At 45.0% G+C, this 20,299-nt stretch overlaps 1 protein-coding gene across 1 annotated transcript in view; it reads right to left on the bottom strand.

The window, feature by feature from the left end:
- The window catches only part of LOC144818575 (ovochymase-2-like), a 482,736-nt gene that overhangs the window by 81,882 nt on the left and 380,555 nt on the right, over nucleotides 1-20,299 (bottom strand). Inside the window, exons 18-20 of the mRNA XM_078676114.1 lie at nucleotides 18,523-18,663; nucleotides 14,112-14,342; nucleotides 12,866-13,048 (exon numbers count right to left, since the gene is read on the bottom strand). Of these exons, the coding sequence (XP_078532240.1) occupies nucleotides 12,866-13,048; nucleotides 14,112-14,342; nucleotides 18,523-18,663 (555 nt within the window). The remainder of the gene's footprint in view (nucleotides 1-12,865; nucleotides 13,049-14,111; nucleotides 14,343-18,522; nucleotides 18,664-20,299) is intronic.

Here is a 20,299-nt window from a genome sequence, read left to right on the forward strand (position 1 = left end):
GGGTCTGTTTCCCATGATGCCGGCATGTCATAACATTGGAGCGGGTGAGAAAAGTACTGAAAAATGTAAGCATTGGGGGGCCCTGGGGGATTCAGATGATGAACTAATAGATGACATCTGTACCAGAAGTCCGCCACCTTACAATGAGGGAACCCGACCTTCCAGTGTAGGAGATGTTCCCCGACGCCACTTCCTAAAGGAAGAAGACAGGTCCCTGGGACTGGGAGGGGGTGGTCAAGTATTACCCTATCCTGAGAAACCCGAACTGGCGGAAACAAGGGACATATATCCCAAAGTGCCCGCAAGTCAGGAAGAAAAATATTCACGTACGAAAACCTTTTTTCCCAGACCCTTGTATGAAAGCGAAGAGAAACCCTCGAATTCAGGACTGCCTTTTGTTCAACCTCCATATGGGGAAGAGCGCAGGTCCTTTAATACTGGAACTTTATTCCCGAAACCAAATTATGGGGGAGGACCAAGTGAAACGCATCCTACTGCCCCGAGTTTTACTCCTCCATTGACCCCACAGATATTACATGACACAACTCTAAGAAGGGTACTAGTGGAAAAGGAGCAAGAGGCTCTAGCTAGACAAAGAACAGAAATAATTCAGAAAATTTCTCAGATAAATACCAGTCCTGAGGCATTGACCATTCCAGTAACTATTGGACCGGTGGTCCCGTTATACGGAAATGGTCAGGGAAATCCGATTACTCCAGTTATGACCCCAGTCATAGCAACCCCGAGACAGGAACCAATCATCATAGATGATCAGTCCAGTGAGTGTGAGTCTGAAGTTGCATTCTTAGAATTGCCAAACAAACAGACTGGAAAGGGAATACAGCAGAGGTATAACCCTTTTAATACAAAAGAAATTAAATTAGAGACAGCAACAGGTACTAGGAATGTCTCTCTGGTAACTCCGGATGAAATTGAGAGTTGGAGTCGTGAATTAGAGAAGCAGACTCCGCAAACAAAGCCTTTAGATCTCTACAAGCTGAGGGTCGAAATAGAAGAATTAATGGCAGGAAATGTGGGGTTGGATCGATTGAATACCTACTCTGAGGAAGAATTGTCGTTCATATGTAAAAGCTTTACAAGGAACACCAGAGTGCTCCATGAAAAACTGACCGAAACAGCAGTTAGTATGGGGGTAGATATCTCAAAATCCAAGCCCTTACAGAAACCGTACAGAGCAGACTTCTCAGACAAAGATATAGAACACCTGAATGTGGCAGGGAAGAAGTTGCAGATTAAAGAATTAATGGGGGTACTGCAGAAATGGGGAGATGTGGAAAAATGGAGAAGCAGGTGGGCGAAAAAGAGGGAAGAGGTTCGCTCCCGACAAGTGACTCCCGAGTTTGCTTTAAGAGAGGTAGAAAAACCTGAGCAGTTATGCCCCATGCGCGAAGTTCCAGGAGGGAAATATGTGCATGTCCCCTGGTCTAGGCAGGATATTGTGTCCTTCACGAACGATTTTCCAAAATTACGAGAGAAACCAGTTGACTGGTACCGGCAAGTGGAGAGGTTCGTGAAGGTACAGAAATGTCTGTGGAAAGACCTGGATGGGTTTTTCGACATTGTGGTTCCAGTAGATTTATGGACCCAGTGTAAAATAGCCATAGATTGGCCCAGTGAAGAGTACCCCAGAAACAAGGAAACTGGAGAGCCATCAAAGGATGTCATGCGAAAATATGAGCAGGTAATTCAGCATTTGAAAGAAAAGGTGCCCGCTAAGGAAACTGATTGGACAAAAATAGATAGAACAACACAGGAAAGGGACGAGACAGTGCACTCTTTCTATGAGAGGTTATTGCAGGTATTTAAAACATACAGTGGTATTGACAACATCGACCTGAAGGATATGACGCACTTTATTTACAGGTTTGTAAATGGTTTAAGACCTGAAATTTGTCAGTGGATAAAAGACAATAAAATCTGTTGGCATACTAAGAAAATGGATGAGGTCCTGCGGTACGCTAAGTACTGCGAGGACGAGATGGCAGAAAGGAAAAAAGCCCTTAAGGAGAAGGTGATGTGGGCTCAGGTGAAGCTCGCAGAACAACAGGAAAAACAATTGAGTAACATGGTTAAAAATGCTGAGAACAAAAGTCCTGGGGGAGGGGGTGGAGGAAAGCCCCGGCCCAAATTTAGCAGGGAAGAGGCTATGAAAAAATTTCCCTGCCATCAGTGCGGCGAAATTGGACACTGGCGAAACGAGTGTCCCCAATTAGTCGATGTTAATGAGAAAACTCCTGATTTAATTCCACAGACGCAGAAAGAAAGACCAAGAAAGACTCAACCCCAGGTAAAAACAGTTCAGGTGCCTCGAGCACCCAAGCAGGTATACAGGGGAAGACAGGCAGAAAACGAAGAGATAGAGGTTTGGGAAAGCGGGGAGAACAGAAATACAGCAACTTCGCAGTATCTGCTGAATGATACCTTCCTTTGTCATGATCAGGACTGACGGGGCCTGAGAGGGGAGGACGAGGAGTGCGTACTTGGCGCTTCCTTGCCGGTAGACCAGTCTGGACCATATATTGAAGGAAAGGTTGACGGAAATGATGTCACCTTTCTGTTGGACACTGGCGCTACCCGTTCTACTGTAAGAACAGTGGACGTTCCAAACCTACCCCTCTCGGGAGAAAATATCCAAGTAGTAGGTGTATCTAATCAATTGATTAGTACTCCTGTTACCGAACCAATGGAGATTTCAATTGGAAATTTTAAACAGATGCATAGATTTGTCGTCTGTGACACCAGTCCAGTGAATCTACTGGGTCGTGATTTGCTGTGCAAAATGAACTGTACCATCTTTTGCACACCAAAAGGTGTTGAAATACAGACCCCAGATGAAGACGGCATTTATAAATTATTGTTGCTTAGACCTGACTCAGAAATTAAAAGATTGACCCTGCAGGACTTGCCCCAAGAACTACAGGAAGCCGTAAAGCCAGAGGTGTGGGATTTCACTGGAAAGGATGTGGGGTTGATGAAAGATGTGGACCCCATACAAATAGCCATCAAAGACAATGCAGTATATCCTAACACTAGGCCCTACCGAATGAATGCTGAAGTGAAAGCAGGTGTCACTCTGGAAATACAAAAATTATTGGAAGGAAACATCATACAGGAAGTGATGAGCAGCCCATGCAACTCACCGATTATGGGCATCAAAAAGCCTAGTGGCAAGTATAGGGTAGTGCAGGACCTGAGAAAAGTTAACAAAATTGTAGTTCCTTGCTGCCCTATTGTCCCGAACCCTGCAGTAATTCTGTACCAGATTCCTTGGGATGCTGAGTGGTTCACTGTGATTGATTTGTGTCATGCATTCTTTTCGATACCCCTGCACCCCGACAGCAAATTTCTTTTCTCATTTGCCTTCGAGGGTCACGTGTATTGCTGGAACCGGGTCCCTCAAGGGTATACAGAGAGCCCCTCTATCTTTAATCAGATCTTGAAAAAATGTCTAGAGACTTTGACCTTGCCTGGGAACTCTGTGTTAGTGCAGTACATAGACGACCTTCTACTGGCGTCTAAAAGTCACAGGGACTGTGTAGTTGACACCATTGCCCTCCTAAACCACCTGTGTGAGAAAGGGCATAAAGTGGCCCCTGACAAACTACAGTTCTGTGCAAAATCAGTGAAATATCTAGGACACCAGATAGAAAAAGGTGTCAGAAAAGTCACTTCAGAAAGAGTGAGAATAATTCAAAAAATGCAGTTGCCCCGTACTCAGAAAGAAGTCAGAATGTTCCTGGGTGTATTAGGGTACTGCAGGCAGTGGATTCTGGGATTTGCAGCCTTAGCCAGGCCCTTGATAAAAATGACCACGAGAGGAATGCCAGATGTTGTACAGTGGGACGATGAAAGTCTAATGGCTTTCACAAGATTGAAAAACTGTCTGTGTACAGCCCCTGCGTTGGGAATGCCAGATTATTCCAAAGAGTTTGCCCTTTTCTGTGACACTCGCGATAATTGCGCATTGTCAGTCCTGACTCAAGAACATGGCACGACCAGAAGGCCTGTGGCTTATTTCTCTGCCACACTGGACCCAGTAGCTGCTGGGTTACCAGGCTGTCTGAAAGCAGTAGCTGCTACCTGTGCAAGTTTGGAACAGAGTGAGTCCATTGTCATGGGACATCCTGTGACTGTGTATGTTTCACATGGAGTGGTAATTCTATTGACCAGAACTAAAACACAGTATCTCACCCCTAGTCGGCTGACTAAATACGAGAGGATTCTTGTGGGTGCTGCAAATGTAAGCATTGTTAGGTGCGGTATTCTGAACCCTGCCACCTTACTCCCCGACCCCTTGGAAATGGAAGGTGGGGATGATGATGAGCATGATTGTATTGATCTGACAGAGTTCAGTACCAAGCCACGCCCAGACATAAAAGAAGTACCATTGCCTGAGCATGATAAAGAACTATTTGTGGATGGTTCCTGCCTAAGACATGAATTAGGAGGCTTGAGTGCTGCTTATGCAGTAGTGTCTTTCACAAAAATTGAACAAGCAGGTTACCTATATAACATCAAGTCTGCACAAGTAGCCGAATTGATAGCCATGATAATGGCTTGCAAAATTGGGAAGGACTTACGCATAACAGTGTATACTGACAGTCAGTACTGTTATGGCGTTGTGCATGACTTTGGCCAATTATGGCTGCAGAGGGAATTCATGACTTCCTCAGGTACTCCCATTCGGAATGCAAAGGTTGTTCATGACCTTTTAGAGGCCATCCAGTTGCCCAAAGAACTGGCAGTGGTAAAATGTGCTGCTCATCAAAGGAGCATGGACAGAGTATCACTGGGAAACGATTATGCTGATCGAGTGGCCCAATGGTGTGCCAAAGATCGGTATATTGTAAATCCAAAACGAGGGGGGCCAGGAACCAGCTGCCAGCTTCAGGTGTTTGAGGAAGTGCCTACATGGGATGAGGTGAGAGAGTGGCAGGAGTCGGCTCCTTGGCAAGAAAGAGAGAAATGGAAGGAGGATGGATGTAGACCGAGACGTGTGGATGGCGTCATCATAGGTCCAACTGGTATGCCTGTGTTACCCCGACACTTGCTTGGCATAATGGCAAGATTAATACATGAAGGATCACACATTGGTAGGGATGCCATGATTCTGGTATTTCAACAGACTTGGTACAGCAAGAAATTCAGGAAGGTAGCAGAGTCCCTCTGCCAGAGGTGCCTGTCATGTCAACAGATGAACCCAGGCAAGAGGACAATGGTTGAACTGAGCAAGATTGGGAGGTCAGGGGGTCCCTTTATAAAGATACAGATTGATTTCATCACCATGCCCCATTGTGAAGGAAAGCGATATGTCCTTGTCATTGTGTGCGTATTTTCGAAATGGGTAGAAGCTTACCCTACTCCCAAAAGTGACGCACTGACAGTAGCGAAGTGTTTACTAAAAGAACTGATACCTAGGTTCGGAATACCATGCATTATTGAATCAGATAAGGGTGGACATTTCCAGAATGACATACTGGCTGAACTCTGTAAGGCCTTTGGAATAAGGCAGAAACTCCATTGTGCATACCACCCAGAGGCTTCTGGAATAGTGGAACAAGTAAATGGAACTATCAAAAACAGACTAGCAAAGCTGACAGATGCTACTGGCATGAACTGGGTGAAGGCCCTGCCCCTGGTCCTGATGGGACTGAGAAGTGTTCCAGACCGCAAGACAGGCCTAAGTCCCCATGAAATCATTATGGGAAGAGTGATGAGACAAGCATGGGTGCCAGGAAGCAAATTGTTGAGCATTACTGATGATTTGGTGCTTGAATACTGCAGAAGATTGGGTGACCAAGTGCGTTCTATCTCTCGCCAGATTGGAGACGACGGCATCCTTAATCCAACGACTCCTCTCCACAACTTGGTTCCAGGAGACTGGGTCAAAATAAAGAAGCACACTCGATCAAGCTGTCTGGCACCAAGGTGGGGAAAGAAACGCCAAGTAATCCTGGTGACAACCACTGCAGTAAAGGTCGCAGGTGTTCCCCAGTGGATCCACGCCGGACACACCCAGAAGGTATTGCCAGACAAAGGATTTGAAGAACCAGGGCAACCAGCAGAGGACCCTGAAGGAGCCAGACCAGTAGCAACTGACAACGAGCAGCCCAGCACCAGTCAAGTTACAGGAACAGCAGACGTTGGCCCAGGAGTAGTTGACTGCGAACTGCCAAGAAACCAGCCTGCTGAAGAGGTCCAGGAAACTGAGCCAGGAGTAGCTGAGGACGAGCTGCCAAGCATATGGCCAGAAGAATGGATACCGATGATTGATCTGACCGAAGATCCTATCAGAACAAGAGAACGACTTAGTGAAGGTAGAGAGTGGACTAGTCAGGAAAAGCAAGGCACAGGCGAAGAACCTCAGCCACTTGAGATTAAAATCAAAACTGAGGAAGGAGAAGGTCAGACAGGGACAGAGCACGTGATTGATACAGATCAAGTGAACAAGACTGAACAAGTACCTGATACTGAACAAGTACCTGAGACTGAACAAGTACCTGATACTGAACAAGTGCAGGATACAGAGCAAGTGTTCGATACTCCTCCACTAACTCCTGATGTGGATAAGGGACAGACTAGACATAGAGTAATAGTTCGAGCAGAAGAAAATCAAGAGATCGAAGTGCTTGAACAGGATCAGATAGGGTTAGAAAAACGGGTTCAGGAAACAGAAACAGAAACAGAGACAATTGAAAGCCAAAAACAAAATATTCCTGAACAAGGCCAGATTAGCAACCAGGCAGAAGAATTTGATGCTAGCCCTGGAACTAGTCAGATAAGGGAAGTAGAAGAAGAAAGTGGAGAAGAATTACCACAAGATAAAGAGAATAAGAGAATAAGAAAAGAAAGTGAAGTCCAAGTACCGACTAAGAGACTAAAGAAAAGAAACAACCTTGAGCCTAGGTTTGTAAAAAGACTGAGACTAAGGATAAAGACAGTGGAAGAAAAACGTGCAGAAGCAAGAAGAAGTGCTCGAATAGCAGAGCAAGAAGAAGAATCTTCCAAAAGAAGAAGTGAGCGAATAAAAAGACAAAACAAAAAGTACAAATCTCCTGAATGGACACTGGTTTTGGAAGAACTTGAAGATCTTGATATAACTGACGTGAGCGACGGAGAACCTGTCCCAGAGTACTCAGCTGAAGAGGAAGACGAGCCACCGTGAATTTGCACAAAGTAAGCTAGTTGTGTAAAAAGTAAAAAAGAGGGGTGAGAACACTCCTACTGAGCTAAAATGTCTGATTCAACAGTGAATGGTAGTCCTAGTTGCAGCCGTTTTAAGACGTGTTGCAAGGTGTGTATATGTAGTATAGTAGTGCTGATAGTTATCTGGATAGGATTAACAATTTTCATTCCCTTTGCTGTAAGTAAAGATACTAACATTGTCCCTACTGAAGTTGTAAATACTGACAATGAGGAGCTGACAACACAGAGTGTAGAAAGACATGAGAGAGCATTGAGACAAACTAAACGAGACTTAGAAGCATCAGATGAGAAAGGACTACATTATCATGGCATGAAGAACAGGACACATTTGAATGTTTTCGCAAACTTGTTAATACACTATGTAGAGACTATGGAAATTGAAGATTGCTATGTCTGCATGAAGCTACCTACTTCTGTGGCTGAAGGCGTGACATACCATCATCTGCCATTAACATATGGAATTTCCTGTAGCATTTTAGCTAGTTTATTTTACAAAAGGGGACCGTTGCAGTATTATTACTCTAACAATGACGTGATCTTTTCTGAACTTCCTATACGTGGGAACTTGAATCCTGTACATACCAAAACTGACACCATAAGATATATGGGAGACTACTTTCTGACTATAGGGAACATTGACATAGCAGACGCACACAGAGATAACTGGACTTGTTCTTTGCGTGAGCAGGAAAAGATGTTCCTGAACATGGCAGAGAAAAGGAGAATTAAAATTCAGAAGAAGGCTAATGACGAAAGTCAGAAAAAGCCAAAGTGGGCAGAAAACATGGAAGGCACCTCATCTGGTGGAGCGGGTCCTGCTCTGTTGCTGGATTTTGAAAAGAAAGGCAAGCTATGTCTTCACCGCGAGAAGACTAGCTATTATAATAATGTTTTCATTGGTTCCAGTGAATGCGAACATAATTACAAGGTAATTGGAGGTTGGGGTTTCAAAAATGGGTCAGAGCCTGTGTTTCCTGGAATTTATTATATTTGTGGGGACAAGGCTTATTTCAAATTGCCGGATCACTGGTATGGAAGCTGCTACTTTGGCATTGTTTTCCCGAAAATATACCATGTGAATGGAAAAGCTGGAAGCAATGAAGATACTAATGGCTTAGTGCGTAGTAAAAGAGAAAGTATAGGTGAAATTATGGGTAGTATTTTCAGTGCACTGATACCTGGAGTGGGAGTGGTTCTGAACACTCACAGAATTTGCAAATTGTCTACTATAGTAGATGTGCTGTCTACTGAAACAGCTCATGGATTTCTGCTGGTCAATACCGAAATGGTTGCGATCAGATCAATGGTTTTACAAAATCGACTTGCTCTTGACACCTTATTAGCGAAAGAGGGCGGAGTCTGCCGGATGTTGAAGGCGCAACATTGTTGCACTTATATTCCGGACAAAAGTGTGCAGATCAAAAGATATGTGAAAAACATTACTAATTTGGCAAAGGAACTCAAACCACTCGAGGTTGATAGTGCCTGGAAGAGACTGGTAGATGGTCTCTCAAATGTAGGTCATTGGCTTGCTAGCATAGGTAAAAGCTTGTTATTCAAAATTCTGATGCCAATTGGTATTATAGGTCTTATTATACTTTCCATTTTCTTATGCTGTAAATACCGCAAGCGCACCAAAAAGCACGAGATAAATGCAAGAGGAGTGAAACGAAGTGTGGATGAGATGGAATTAGAGGAAGTGAATGATCAGATATACAAAAAGGTGAAGACTTCTCACCCTGCTAAAACTGAAAGAGAAAAGTTAGAACGGTTGCTGGAAGAAATAGAACTTTATAAAGTGTGAAAGAAAGTTGGCATCTGGTTCCATTATAATTTGTGATGATAGTAAATATCATCAAAGAGGGGATTGATGAAGCAAAGCTTCGCATATTTTGCGGCTTGCCGAAATCAAGAACCTCATTTATGCGTAATAAGGTAACCCGTGTATGTTCTACTAACGTTTATATTAAGTTTGAGTAAAGTTTAAGACGCTTGCCTATGTGTATTTCTAATGAAATTAATCCATGTCCTTTTAAAATGGCCGTCGCTTGTATTTTAGTTACTGCGCATGCGTCAGCCACACTCACGTGTCCTGACGCGTCTGCAGAAGTGGAGGGAAAGTTATGCGCATGCGTAATTCATAGCTGTGCTTATCATGTGGTACTGCTCGTGCCACTGCTCTTGTGTCTCGTCTAAATGTAGCTAACATTTAATTGCATAAGTTTATTTCTTGATGATGAGTTAAAAGTACAAACCCTGTGATGTGTTTTCATAATGACATTATTATGTATTAATTTGTTTTCGCTTACTTTTCATGTACCGCGGGAAATGGGGGTCTGAGTGAGAGGAGAGCCATATTGGAGGTCCCTTCTGCGCCTGTGCGACATTCGGCAGCACGAGGGACCTTGGCTGATGGAACATAGCCAGCTGGCAGTGATGGGCGAGATGCTCCTGAGAAAGTCACCTCTGCCCTGCGAGAACAGCGAATGTGGCTCCTTATATGATACATTGTAATGTTGCGCTACTGTTAGCTCATGGGAACCCCAAACCTGCTAGGCGGTACCCAAATATGTTAATGAAGGCTTCAAATCGTGTATTGTGATTGGTGTGTTACCCAAACCCTACCTTAGGACCAATCGAAATTGAGGGATTCTGACACTTTGCAACATTGGGGGGTGGTACACTGTCCCCAAACTGTATATCTACCCTGGGTTCACCTAGTGAACCGTCCGACTTGTCTGGTTTAGCTGACCTGTCACTGACCCATCGTACTCAATAGGTGACTGAAGATACAGAGAGCTGCGGAGCACTCTGTCCGAATTTGACCATAGACTAAGGTTTTACTGAACCTTAAAGTGCTGGCAAGGCACTTAGCTGGGAGTTCGCTGACCCAATCGGGGTTTTGATCGATAACTGCAGAGCGGGTGGAGCGCAGGCGTTGCTTCCGAACTGTGGGTTCCGGTCCTGTCCTGAAGAGGGTCCTGACCTGAGGGTTTGCTGTCCTGTCCTGAGGGTCCTGTCCTGATTCCTATTCCGAGGGTATCCTGTCCTGTCCTGGGTGTCCATTCTGCACCTGCTGTCCTTTGAGGGGTATCCTTCCTTGAGGGTTTCTTGTCCTTAACTGACCCGTGGCCAGGGTTTGGTTTCCACACCTTTTTCTAGGTAAATATTACTCTGAACCTCTTGAAAATTCTTGCACCTTCTGAATTTCTAACTTTTGCTTAAATAAAGATCAACATTGCATATGTTATATTTCCATGCCTTTCCGCAACTATTGAACAGTCATTTATAATTTTGCAAAGTTATTCCTATGTCTTCTCAATTGTTAGAAATTATATTTTGCATAGCAGTGTGTCATTTTCTGATATGGTCTAGAACTTCGTTGCCTAGGTTGTTCAAAGGCCCCTTCACCTTAAGTGAAGCGTGTTATTCATTATAAGCTCTTCTATAGTCACACACACTTAGTCTATCACTGTCTAGATAATACTGACTTTACATAGTAATTTCTTGTTAAACATTTTATTAGTACTTTGATGATTACTCTGTCATTATTTCTTTCTGCCTATGTGATTTACGTTATCTTGGTTATTGATTGCCTTATTTTACTGTACCTCATGCAAGAAAATATTGAACTTTAGATAAACATTTTAAAACTTCCAGTTGTCCGTGGTCATTTAAACAGTATTTGAATGTTATTGGTTGGGTTTGTATTTTGTTGCCTTTCCTTTACAGCTAGCTCCCTGATTCATTGTGGTTATTAGGCACCCGCATCGGTGGATGGTAAGTCGGGTGCACCGAAATTTGGTAGCAGGGAACACACACACACCAACTTGATAGAGCTCGTGAAGTCACCTGATCGATGTATATGGTGATTTGAAAAGTATATGGGCCCTGAAGCCGGAAACGGCGAAAACTATTGGCCGGGTGGCCTCGCGCGCTCTATCACAATTACGTTACCGCTGTATGCACACTCATACTTTACCAACCATGCATATGTTTACCTACTCAATTACTTGGGTGTAATATTTTTTTTAATTTTCCGATCAAAGATGATGGACACCGCTAACTAAAAATAAATGACAAATCTTTTTGCAAAATGGCTTTTCACTTTTGGTAGTGAACAGCGTCCAGGCAGCAAATGGTAGTGGATAGGCCCTCCAAATAAATTACATTTAAAAAATCTTGTAAAGGACCACAAAGATGGGAAGGAGTGGGTGAGGAGCTGGCGGCGGTAGGAGGGAGAAGCAATAGGAGGTGGGCAGACCTTTTTGTACTGTAGAAAGACCAGGCAGAAATGGTAGCTGCAAGGCCCGCCAAAAACGAAAAAGATTTTAAGGCCTGCAAGGGATAGGGGAGCAACAGAGGAGCGGGTTTGGGTGTTTGAAAGGGAAACAAGTGGGCAAGTATTTAGGGGAAGCAGCACAAGGCAGAAAGCACAAAAGCACCTATACTCTCATGGAGTGCTTAGTGAAAATAGAAAACATAGGTCTAAATGTAAGCAGTGGAAGGAACAAGTCAGCCAATCAAAAGGATGGCAATCATGCTAGGCTCCAGGGGAGGGACAAACACAGGGCAAGCAAGGCAAACCATCAAATAAGAAGCAAGCAAACAAGAGTGACAATAAAGCAAAAAGGTATGTAATGGGTGGCTCTATGCCCACTGGAAGTTTTCAATAGAGCCCACAAAAGCCTGTCTGGTAGGCGAGATTAAAAAAGTATCTCACTTTTACCCATGCAACCCCTGCATATAGGTAATTATGTAGGGCACGTAAGCGACTAGTATGCACGAAAGATTAGAAAAATGTTAACGGTTGTCTTTCGTCTCTGTACAAACACAGTGAAGAGAAAACCCTACCTGGCAGCATCCGGTGATATGTGGCCAGTGACGGCCAGTGCACGTAAGTACGGTGGTGAAGTGGGGCGGGGAGGGGCGCGGGTGGGGGGCTGTAAGTGACAAATAACGGAATAGCAGAAATATAATCAATAAAACTACTTACCTTGGGCTTGCCACATCGCCGAATCAGCAATGCGGCGAGCTCAAGGTAAGTGGTTTTATTTATTTTATTTTCACTCTTCCATCGTTTGTCACTTCCATCCCCCACCCGCGCCCCACTGCGCTTACCTGCAGGGCCCAGAACTGTATGTGGTTCAACTGGGATGAATACATAAGGTCTACTGGAAAATGCATCTTGCCAATGATCAGGTTGGCAAAAAGTCCCATTGAAAGAGATAGGCTGCACTGTGCCTGGATACTATGAATTATTAGTGTAATATTCATACATGTCTCTCTGGTGAACAACACTTACAACACAACTTTTACATCGCAGAGCCTTTACAACGCAACCATTACAACGCAAACTATTACAACGCATTGCTCTGGGGGGCGCTCTAGGATAGGGAATAGGTTAATTTACTATCCAATAACCTTCCCTAGTGTCCACGGGGACTGGAGTTGGAATAGTAAATTAAACTATTCACTATCCAGCGCCCAAAAGCACTATGCGTTGTAATGGACTGCGTTGTAATACTTACGTTGTAAAGGCATGCGATGTAAATGCATGCGTTGTAATGTCATACATCCGTCTCTCTCTAATACCCTCTCTCACTTTATTTCTCTCTCCACCCAGTGCTATGCTTACCAATGGTAATGTTGTCCCAGGGATTGGAAGGCTTTGGCGGTAATGTTGGGAATATGTTGGGATCGGTCGTCCAGTAGCCGCGGAAGCCTTTGTACTGGGTGTCTCTGCTGCTGAAGAACCTGATGACTGCTCCATTTGCAGGTGTGATGATGACTGGTGGGAGCAGAAATCCGCAGAATTTACCTGCAATCATTTTGAATTACATCATCAGATCTGTAATGCTCAGATGCTTACGGACAATATTCATGGATATAATATCTCAACGTGAAATTACAGAATCGCTTTCGCTGAAGAATTATTTTTTCTTGGTTCACTTAAAATCTCACAGGAAAAGTTTGGAGATATGGCAGCAATTGCCATTGAGGGGAGGCCACTGGGACCTATTCACAAACGGCGTTTTGTAGTACATTTTCTACTTCTACAAAAGCAGCTACAAAATGCTATTCACAAACCTGTGTGTGGATTTTCCGCCTCTGCCTCTCCTATACCTATATTTACGGAGATCTCCGCCATGTGTTCCGTTCTCCTATTCCCTCCCTTGAGGAATCTTCGTATTCAGGACGCAGTCTCTATCCTGAGTGTGCAAATCTCCTATTCATTGTCAGACGTAAAATTCAGTTGTAAATTACGTAGTAACTATGCACTCATAATGTGTGGTTATTCTGACTCCACGATGAAAAGCGAGGGGGTGGAGACAAGTAAGTCTATACTTTTGAGTAACTTTACACTCAGATTTTGTGTGTAGCCAAAAGTAGCAAAGTTATTCAAAATTATAAGAGTAAATTACACATGTAAATTTACTCACAAATGTATGTTAACTTTATGAATTACCCCGACTCTTTTCCTTTACCTTTCAATTTGTTGCTTGCAGTTATTATAACCTTATTCTAATTTGTGAGCAAACAATCACACGCCTGGTACCGGTAATCCAAGAAGTTAAGTCATTTTGCTCTCCTGTACTTATTTCGCCATTTAATCCCTGGCAAAAACTGAATGAAAAATATGCAGTAATTGAGGTTGATAACGTCGCTTCTGCATGTTATACCTCATTCTGATCTCGAAAACTCCAAATTGAGCTGTAATTTTGCCTCAGGATAAAGCTGCAATGAGGTGTAACCGAGTTACACTATAAGAAATGAATGGACAGTAATTCAGAATAAGAGTCCTGAGGTAATAACAACACCACAAACCATTTCCCTCTCAAAAAAAGGTGGTTGGAATCTATGTCTTCTTGTGTTTGACTTACCCAGGGTAGTAACATTCTTCATATCATACACTTCCACATAATCGACACATTGATTTGCTATGTTTGGCGCTTGCAGCTCAAAGTGCGTGAACACTATCCGAAGGACTTTGGTTGGATCAGCTGTTATACTCCACGTGCAAACATGGCCATTAGGGTAATTGGCACTGGGCCATTGAGGTGTCTGGAACTCCCCTTGGTCCGCATTAAATTGACCTCCACAGCCTGATATACCTGAAATCATAGAGAAAAAGTAAAGGCAAAGGTAAGTCACGCCACATCTTCTATTTGGGTGATCACATCCCTCCAGGTCATTAAGGACACAATCGCTAGTCCGAGGCATTTGTGTGATAGCCTAATGCATTTTGGGTGTTGTAGTCTCGTTTTTATACCATTAACTAGTATTAAACACCTGAAAAAAATGATTTGTAGGACAGGAGATTTTTGGGCCTCATTTATGAGGCCCCTTGCGGCACCGGAACTTCAAATTTTTTTATGCTCCCGTAGTGCAATGTGCCCCGGCATATTTACAAGACCAGGTAAAGCCACTTTCTGTGGCTTTTCATGCTCTTGTAAATATGTGTCCCTTTCACGCAGAACACTGCGTGAAAGGGGCGTTCCATGGGTGTTGCTGTGGGTGTTCCCACGCAACACCCATGGAATCTGAAGCATTCCCAGATTTACGAGGAATTGAAAACCTGGGAATGCATCAGAATCCAACCCTGAATCGCCTGAATTGATTGATTTTGTGCAGGAAGGTGTCCTTTCCTGCACAAAATCAGTCAGCCCGCAACGTAGGCTCCCTTGCACCATGGTGCAAGGGTGCCTGCGTTGGAGCATTGGCAGCCCATTGTGCGCCAGCAGAGGGGAAAAGGACAGGAATGCACTGTATCTCATAGATAAGGCGCATTGCTGCCCTTTTGTTTCGACGTAGGGCAGCGCAGCAACATTTTCTGCAGCGCTGCCCCACGTCCAAACCTCATAAATTAGGCCCTCTGGGGCAGATTTAAAAGCCCCTTGTGTCTCTTTTACACCGCCGTTGCGTCACTTTTGTGATGCAGCGGCGGCGCAAAGCCAGCGCCATGCTGCGGGCTATTTACAATGTGACGCATCTGGCAGATGCGTCACGTTGTAAAGCCCTGCGCCACATGTATGCGTTACGGCGCAGGGGGGGCGTTCTGGTGCAGGAATGCCTCCTAAAAGTGGCTGAGTGAAATCTACAAGATTTCACTCAGCCACTTTTAAGGCCATGCTGCGTCAAAACGCTGCGCCTGCTTGAAGCAGGCATAAGGATTGACGCAGCATTTTAAGGATAGGACACCCCCGAGCCTTGCTAGAGCTGCGTCGCGCTTGCGACACAACTCAAGCAATGCGCTGCCTTTGTAAATGTAAATGTAAATGTAGTTGAGCTTATATAGCGCACAGCTACCCGCAGTGGGTTTCCCGGCGCTTGCTTAGGGAACCCTTCCTGGTATTCCCCTGTGAGATAGCAGGGTATCCACAAGGTGAAAGTCAGGCATCCCGCCGCGAGGGGCCGTTGTGGAGATTAAGCAAGCTATTGCCCAGAGTCGCAGAGTGTGAACCCGTGAGTCGAGGAGGCACCGGGGCGAGAATTATCGAGTCTGTGGAATTTTTAGCCCAAGACCCGCCGAGGTGGGGAATTGAACCCTGGTCCAGGACTGATCTCAGCTTCCGGGTCTGCTGCCTCTAACCCCTGAGCCACACTTCTCCATTTACGGCAGCAGATGCATCACACATCTGTCCATTTTTTCCCCATGGTGTGCCGCATTGTAAATGCGGCGTATCCATGGTGGCGGAGCCGTGACGCACAATAACTGGTGCATACCTTCTGATATGCATTGAAGCGCCAGTTATTGTAAATCTGCCCCTCTGTCTGTAATTGACCTGACGTAAGTTGGGCATCCTACCTTCCATATTTTGATGGGGAGAAACAAAAATACTCTGACATGTTCATGGCACCAACTCTTGCGCCATGCCAAGCAGAATAATGTGTGATGTATTTTCATTGAGCTAATGCTTCTGAATGCTATAAAGACAATCTTCATTTTAGGTGCCAAAGGCCATATTTATGGGTGGCTTGCAAAAGGGAGATGTATTTGCCCCAGCCAGATGCAGAATTCACCGGGTGCAGTAAATATCTCCTGTCCCAATGGTTTATTTGTAGAATGAATAACAATGTGGAATTGATTCTGCACCCATATCCACGTGTATCAGAATCAAGGACCTGCTGAAATGTATCCGGTGAATATTGCGAGAGTGCCGTTTTTTTCGTAAAAGCTAAATTTCCGATCCCTGTTCAAAGAGATGTTCGCACAGTGGTTGTAATTTACCACATCACCTATAATCAGGGCCAGCGTGTACAAACTTTAGAATTCCTAGTGGCTATCCTATTTTCAGACCGTCCAATAATATTCAGCAATGTGCCATGAGGTGTGACTGAAGAAAACCAGGAAAGACAGTCCAGTTTGACTGGGCTTCAAGATGCGCTACTTCCGTTACCCTATAACGATACCCCAGGGGCACCAGCTTCTTCCTGTCTGCTGAGATTGGGACCAGACCCTCGCTGCAGTTGCTCCATTTCATGTCATTTCATTTAATTGCTACCATTATGTCCAGGCTTGCCTGAGTTTAGAGCTGGGCTTGGCGCCAAAACTTAATAATAAGGCCCACTGATGCTTTTTCTGTTTTGGCCAGGTGCGATAAGAAGCGCCTGTTTCTAAGTTCTAAAAACATGTGCTGCAGTGAAAGAGAAAACCTAGCATCTGGCGCCATCTAGTGGAATGTCCTCATAAACTGCTTCATGCCTAATTTATTGCAATTTAAAATCTGTAAAGACATATTGGTGCAGGAGAGCGGACCCTGAAAAGCCCGAGACCGCAGCTAAGCACAAGGCATAGACCTGATTTTGTACCGCAGGGCCGGGACAGCGCCCTGGCCGAAAATAAACTGTGGGGTCTGTTGTGCGTATGTGTGTGTGCAAGGGGGTCATTGCGGTGTGACTTCAGGAGGTGTGAGGAAGATGGGAGGAGGGAGGGTAGGTAGTTGATGGGATAGGATACAGGAACTTAGCAACGTGAGGTTTCACCAAGTACTACTCAATGAATGGGAGGGATTGTACTGCTGAATATCGACCCCCAGAATATCATGGTCCAAGGATATCGAAGACAGAGTATTAAGGGACAAAATATTAAAAGGTAAGTGCACATAGGGAAATGTAGATTTTTTATTCCTAACTCCACAGCTATATATGCACCGTGCAGATATATGTACCATGTAGGTACCATGTAGGTACATATTTGTGGAGTTAGGTACAGAAAATTTAGAGGCATATTATCAAGGACCAGTGTTATAATTATCGCTGTTTTATCGGCAGGAAACTACCGATAAAACGCCGATAATGGGCTTGATAATACGCCCTTGTAAATTCCCATAGAAGTAGGGTGACCAGAATGTTAAAGCCAAAAACTGGGACATTTCACAAAAATAGAAGGACTACAATTTTACTTCAAGCGATAAGAGCGCTCCTCAGCAGAGAATTACAGAACGAGCAGTAAGAACATAAATAAAATGTAATTTTTAAGCCCAGTAGCTTGCCTGATAATTAAATTGCTTTCTTGAAACAATTGCTAACTATCCCTGCTATGTAAAACATAAAAAACATATTCCACCGTTTTCAGTCGACTCCCTCAAAAAACGGGGACATGAGCTACATGTCTTGAAATTTGTTGGGACAGCTGGTTAAAAACTGGGACAGTCCTGGCAAAACGGGGACGCCTGGTCACCCTACATAGAAGCCAATGTTCTGATGTTAACATGGGCTTCTATGGGAATTAACAAGGGCGTATTATCAAGCCGATTATCGCCGTTTTATCGGCAGTTTCCTGCCAATAAAACAGCGATAATTTTAACACCGGTCCTTGATAATATGCCCCCTAGACTTATTTACCGTCGATATTTTCCTTCGATATGTTGCCCTAGAGATTGCATCCCATTGATATTCTGGGGTCGATATTCTGGGTGCCCACCAGTAGAGGGTGATGCAGATATTCGCCCGTATTTATCTGGTGAGTTGTTTTGCTTTCCTCAGCCATAAAGATGTTTGCAACTTGCAACCCATCCCAGTTTGTTCATTCCTAAGTTGAGCTGTAATAAGCTCTGAGGAAAGTGCCTGGCAGTGGCAGATGTCAAGCTAAGGACTTGCTGCCTCTTGTAGGTCGCTCCTCTCAAGATTTAGACATGTTTAATACTAATTGCTACGCCCACCGACACTTGCTGGTGAATTTGTAGTATCCTGTTGTGTTTGGTGACAATGTGTCAATCCCCACCACCGAATAGATGTATTAGCAATCTGTTCAAGGTAATAGTAAACAAAACCTCTGGTTTCCGCGCATACCTGGAATGGCCGCAGGGTCTACAAATCTCCATGTTGCTGAAAAGCCTCTGTCCACTATCTGTCTGTTTGATATGAACTGCAGGCTCAAGACATTGCTGAAACTGACGACGTCTGAGATTGTCTGACCTCCACAGTGGCTTCCTGAAATAGAAACAAGAAACGTTATAAATAAATAGGGATTTCACCTTTCCTATGTGCTGAACAGAGAGCTTTCCCTCTTCGAGCGCCTGTGAGGCTTCCCTGCTCCATCTGTCGAGGCCTGCTGCTCGTGAGGCTTTCTGCCAGGGGCAGCTCCTCTGCTATAGTGGAGGCATGTCATCCCTCCCTGCTGAAAGCCAGCAGAGGCAAAGGACAAAAATAAAATGCTTATAAAATATTTTTAATATCATTTTATTTTTAGCCCTACAGGGTGCGAGCTGAAGGAGGGGCATGACCACCCATCCTGACGCTACAGCTGCTGCACAGGGGGGAGTTGTGGGCACTGCCAAGTGCTTATGCCAGTTTGGCCGGCCCTCTGGGGCCGGCTAAACCGTCATGCGCACTAAACCATTCTCTATCTAGCTGTGTTGAGAAACCAACCCAGGCTCCCAGTCTACGTCTAAGTGCCGAACCGCGTCACTCAGACCAATAGTATTCCCAGCATGTGAGCAGTGCTGGGATTGGGGAGCTGGGAGTCTGCGTAGTGTGCAGCAGGCGCCTGACAAGGATGCAATGAACAGGTGTAAGGCATCTGCCGTCGAAAAACAGGTAAGTTGTATTTTCTTTATTATTATTAATGTTTTTGTTTGTGTTCTCCCTATCCACGCGCCACCACTTTGCAATATGAGTGGCTGTTACTGCCTGCTGCTTGTCACACATAAAGCCTGATGCTTGTAACACTCAAGGCCACTTGAGGCCTGCAGCTTGTCATGCATGAGGCCTGCTGCTCGTCACACGAGTCCTGCTGCTTGTCACGCATGAGGCCTGCTGCTCGTCACACGCGGTCTGCTGATCGTCACACATGAGGCCTGCTTCTCGTCACACGAGGTCTGCTGCTCGTCACACGAGGCCTGCTGCTCATCACACGAGTCCTGCTGCTTGTCACCCATGAGGCCTGCTGCTCATCACTCATGCGGTCTGCTGCTCGTCACACATGAGGCCTGCTGCTCGTCACACGAGGTCTGCTGCTCGTAACACGAGGCCTGCTGCTCGTCACACGAGTCCTGCTGCTTGTCACCCATGAGGCCTGCTGCTCGTCATTCATGCGGTCTGCTGCTCGTCACACATGTGGCCTGCTGCTCGTCACACGAGGTCTGCTGCTCGTCACACGAGGTCTGCTGCTCATCACACGAGGCCTGCTGCTCGTCACACGAGGTCTGCTGCTCGTCACACATGAGGCCTGCTGCTTTTCACACGAGGTCTGCTGCTCGTCACACGAGGCCTGCTGCTCGTCACACGAGTCCTGCTGCTTGTCACGCATGAGGCCTGCTGCTCGTCACTCACGCGGTCTGCTGCTCGTCACACATGAGGCCTGCTGTTCGTCACAAATGAGATTCAGCATTTTACCGGAATCCTTGGGAACTTTCCCAAATGGTTGTTGCTGGAATGTTTCCAGAGAAACCAGCTACAGTAATGGAATCATACTGCAATTCACATGCTGCCTCAAATAAGAATCATATAGCTACTAGTAGTCATGGGTTGGAAACAGGGAACGTAACAGAAGCTAATTTCATTTTTTTTCAATCGCACCACTTTTCCACAGAGTTGACGTCAAAAGGTCTTCACCTACCCTCAGAAT

The sequence above is a fragment of the Lissotriton helveticus genome, chromosome 2_1, assembly GCF_964261635.1.
Source record: "Lissotriton helveticus chromosome 2_1, aLisHel1.1, whole genome shotgun sequence".
Lineage (NCBI taxonomy): Eukaryota > Metazoa > Chordata > Amphibia > Caudata > Salamandridae > Lissotriton > Lissotriton helveticus.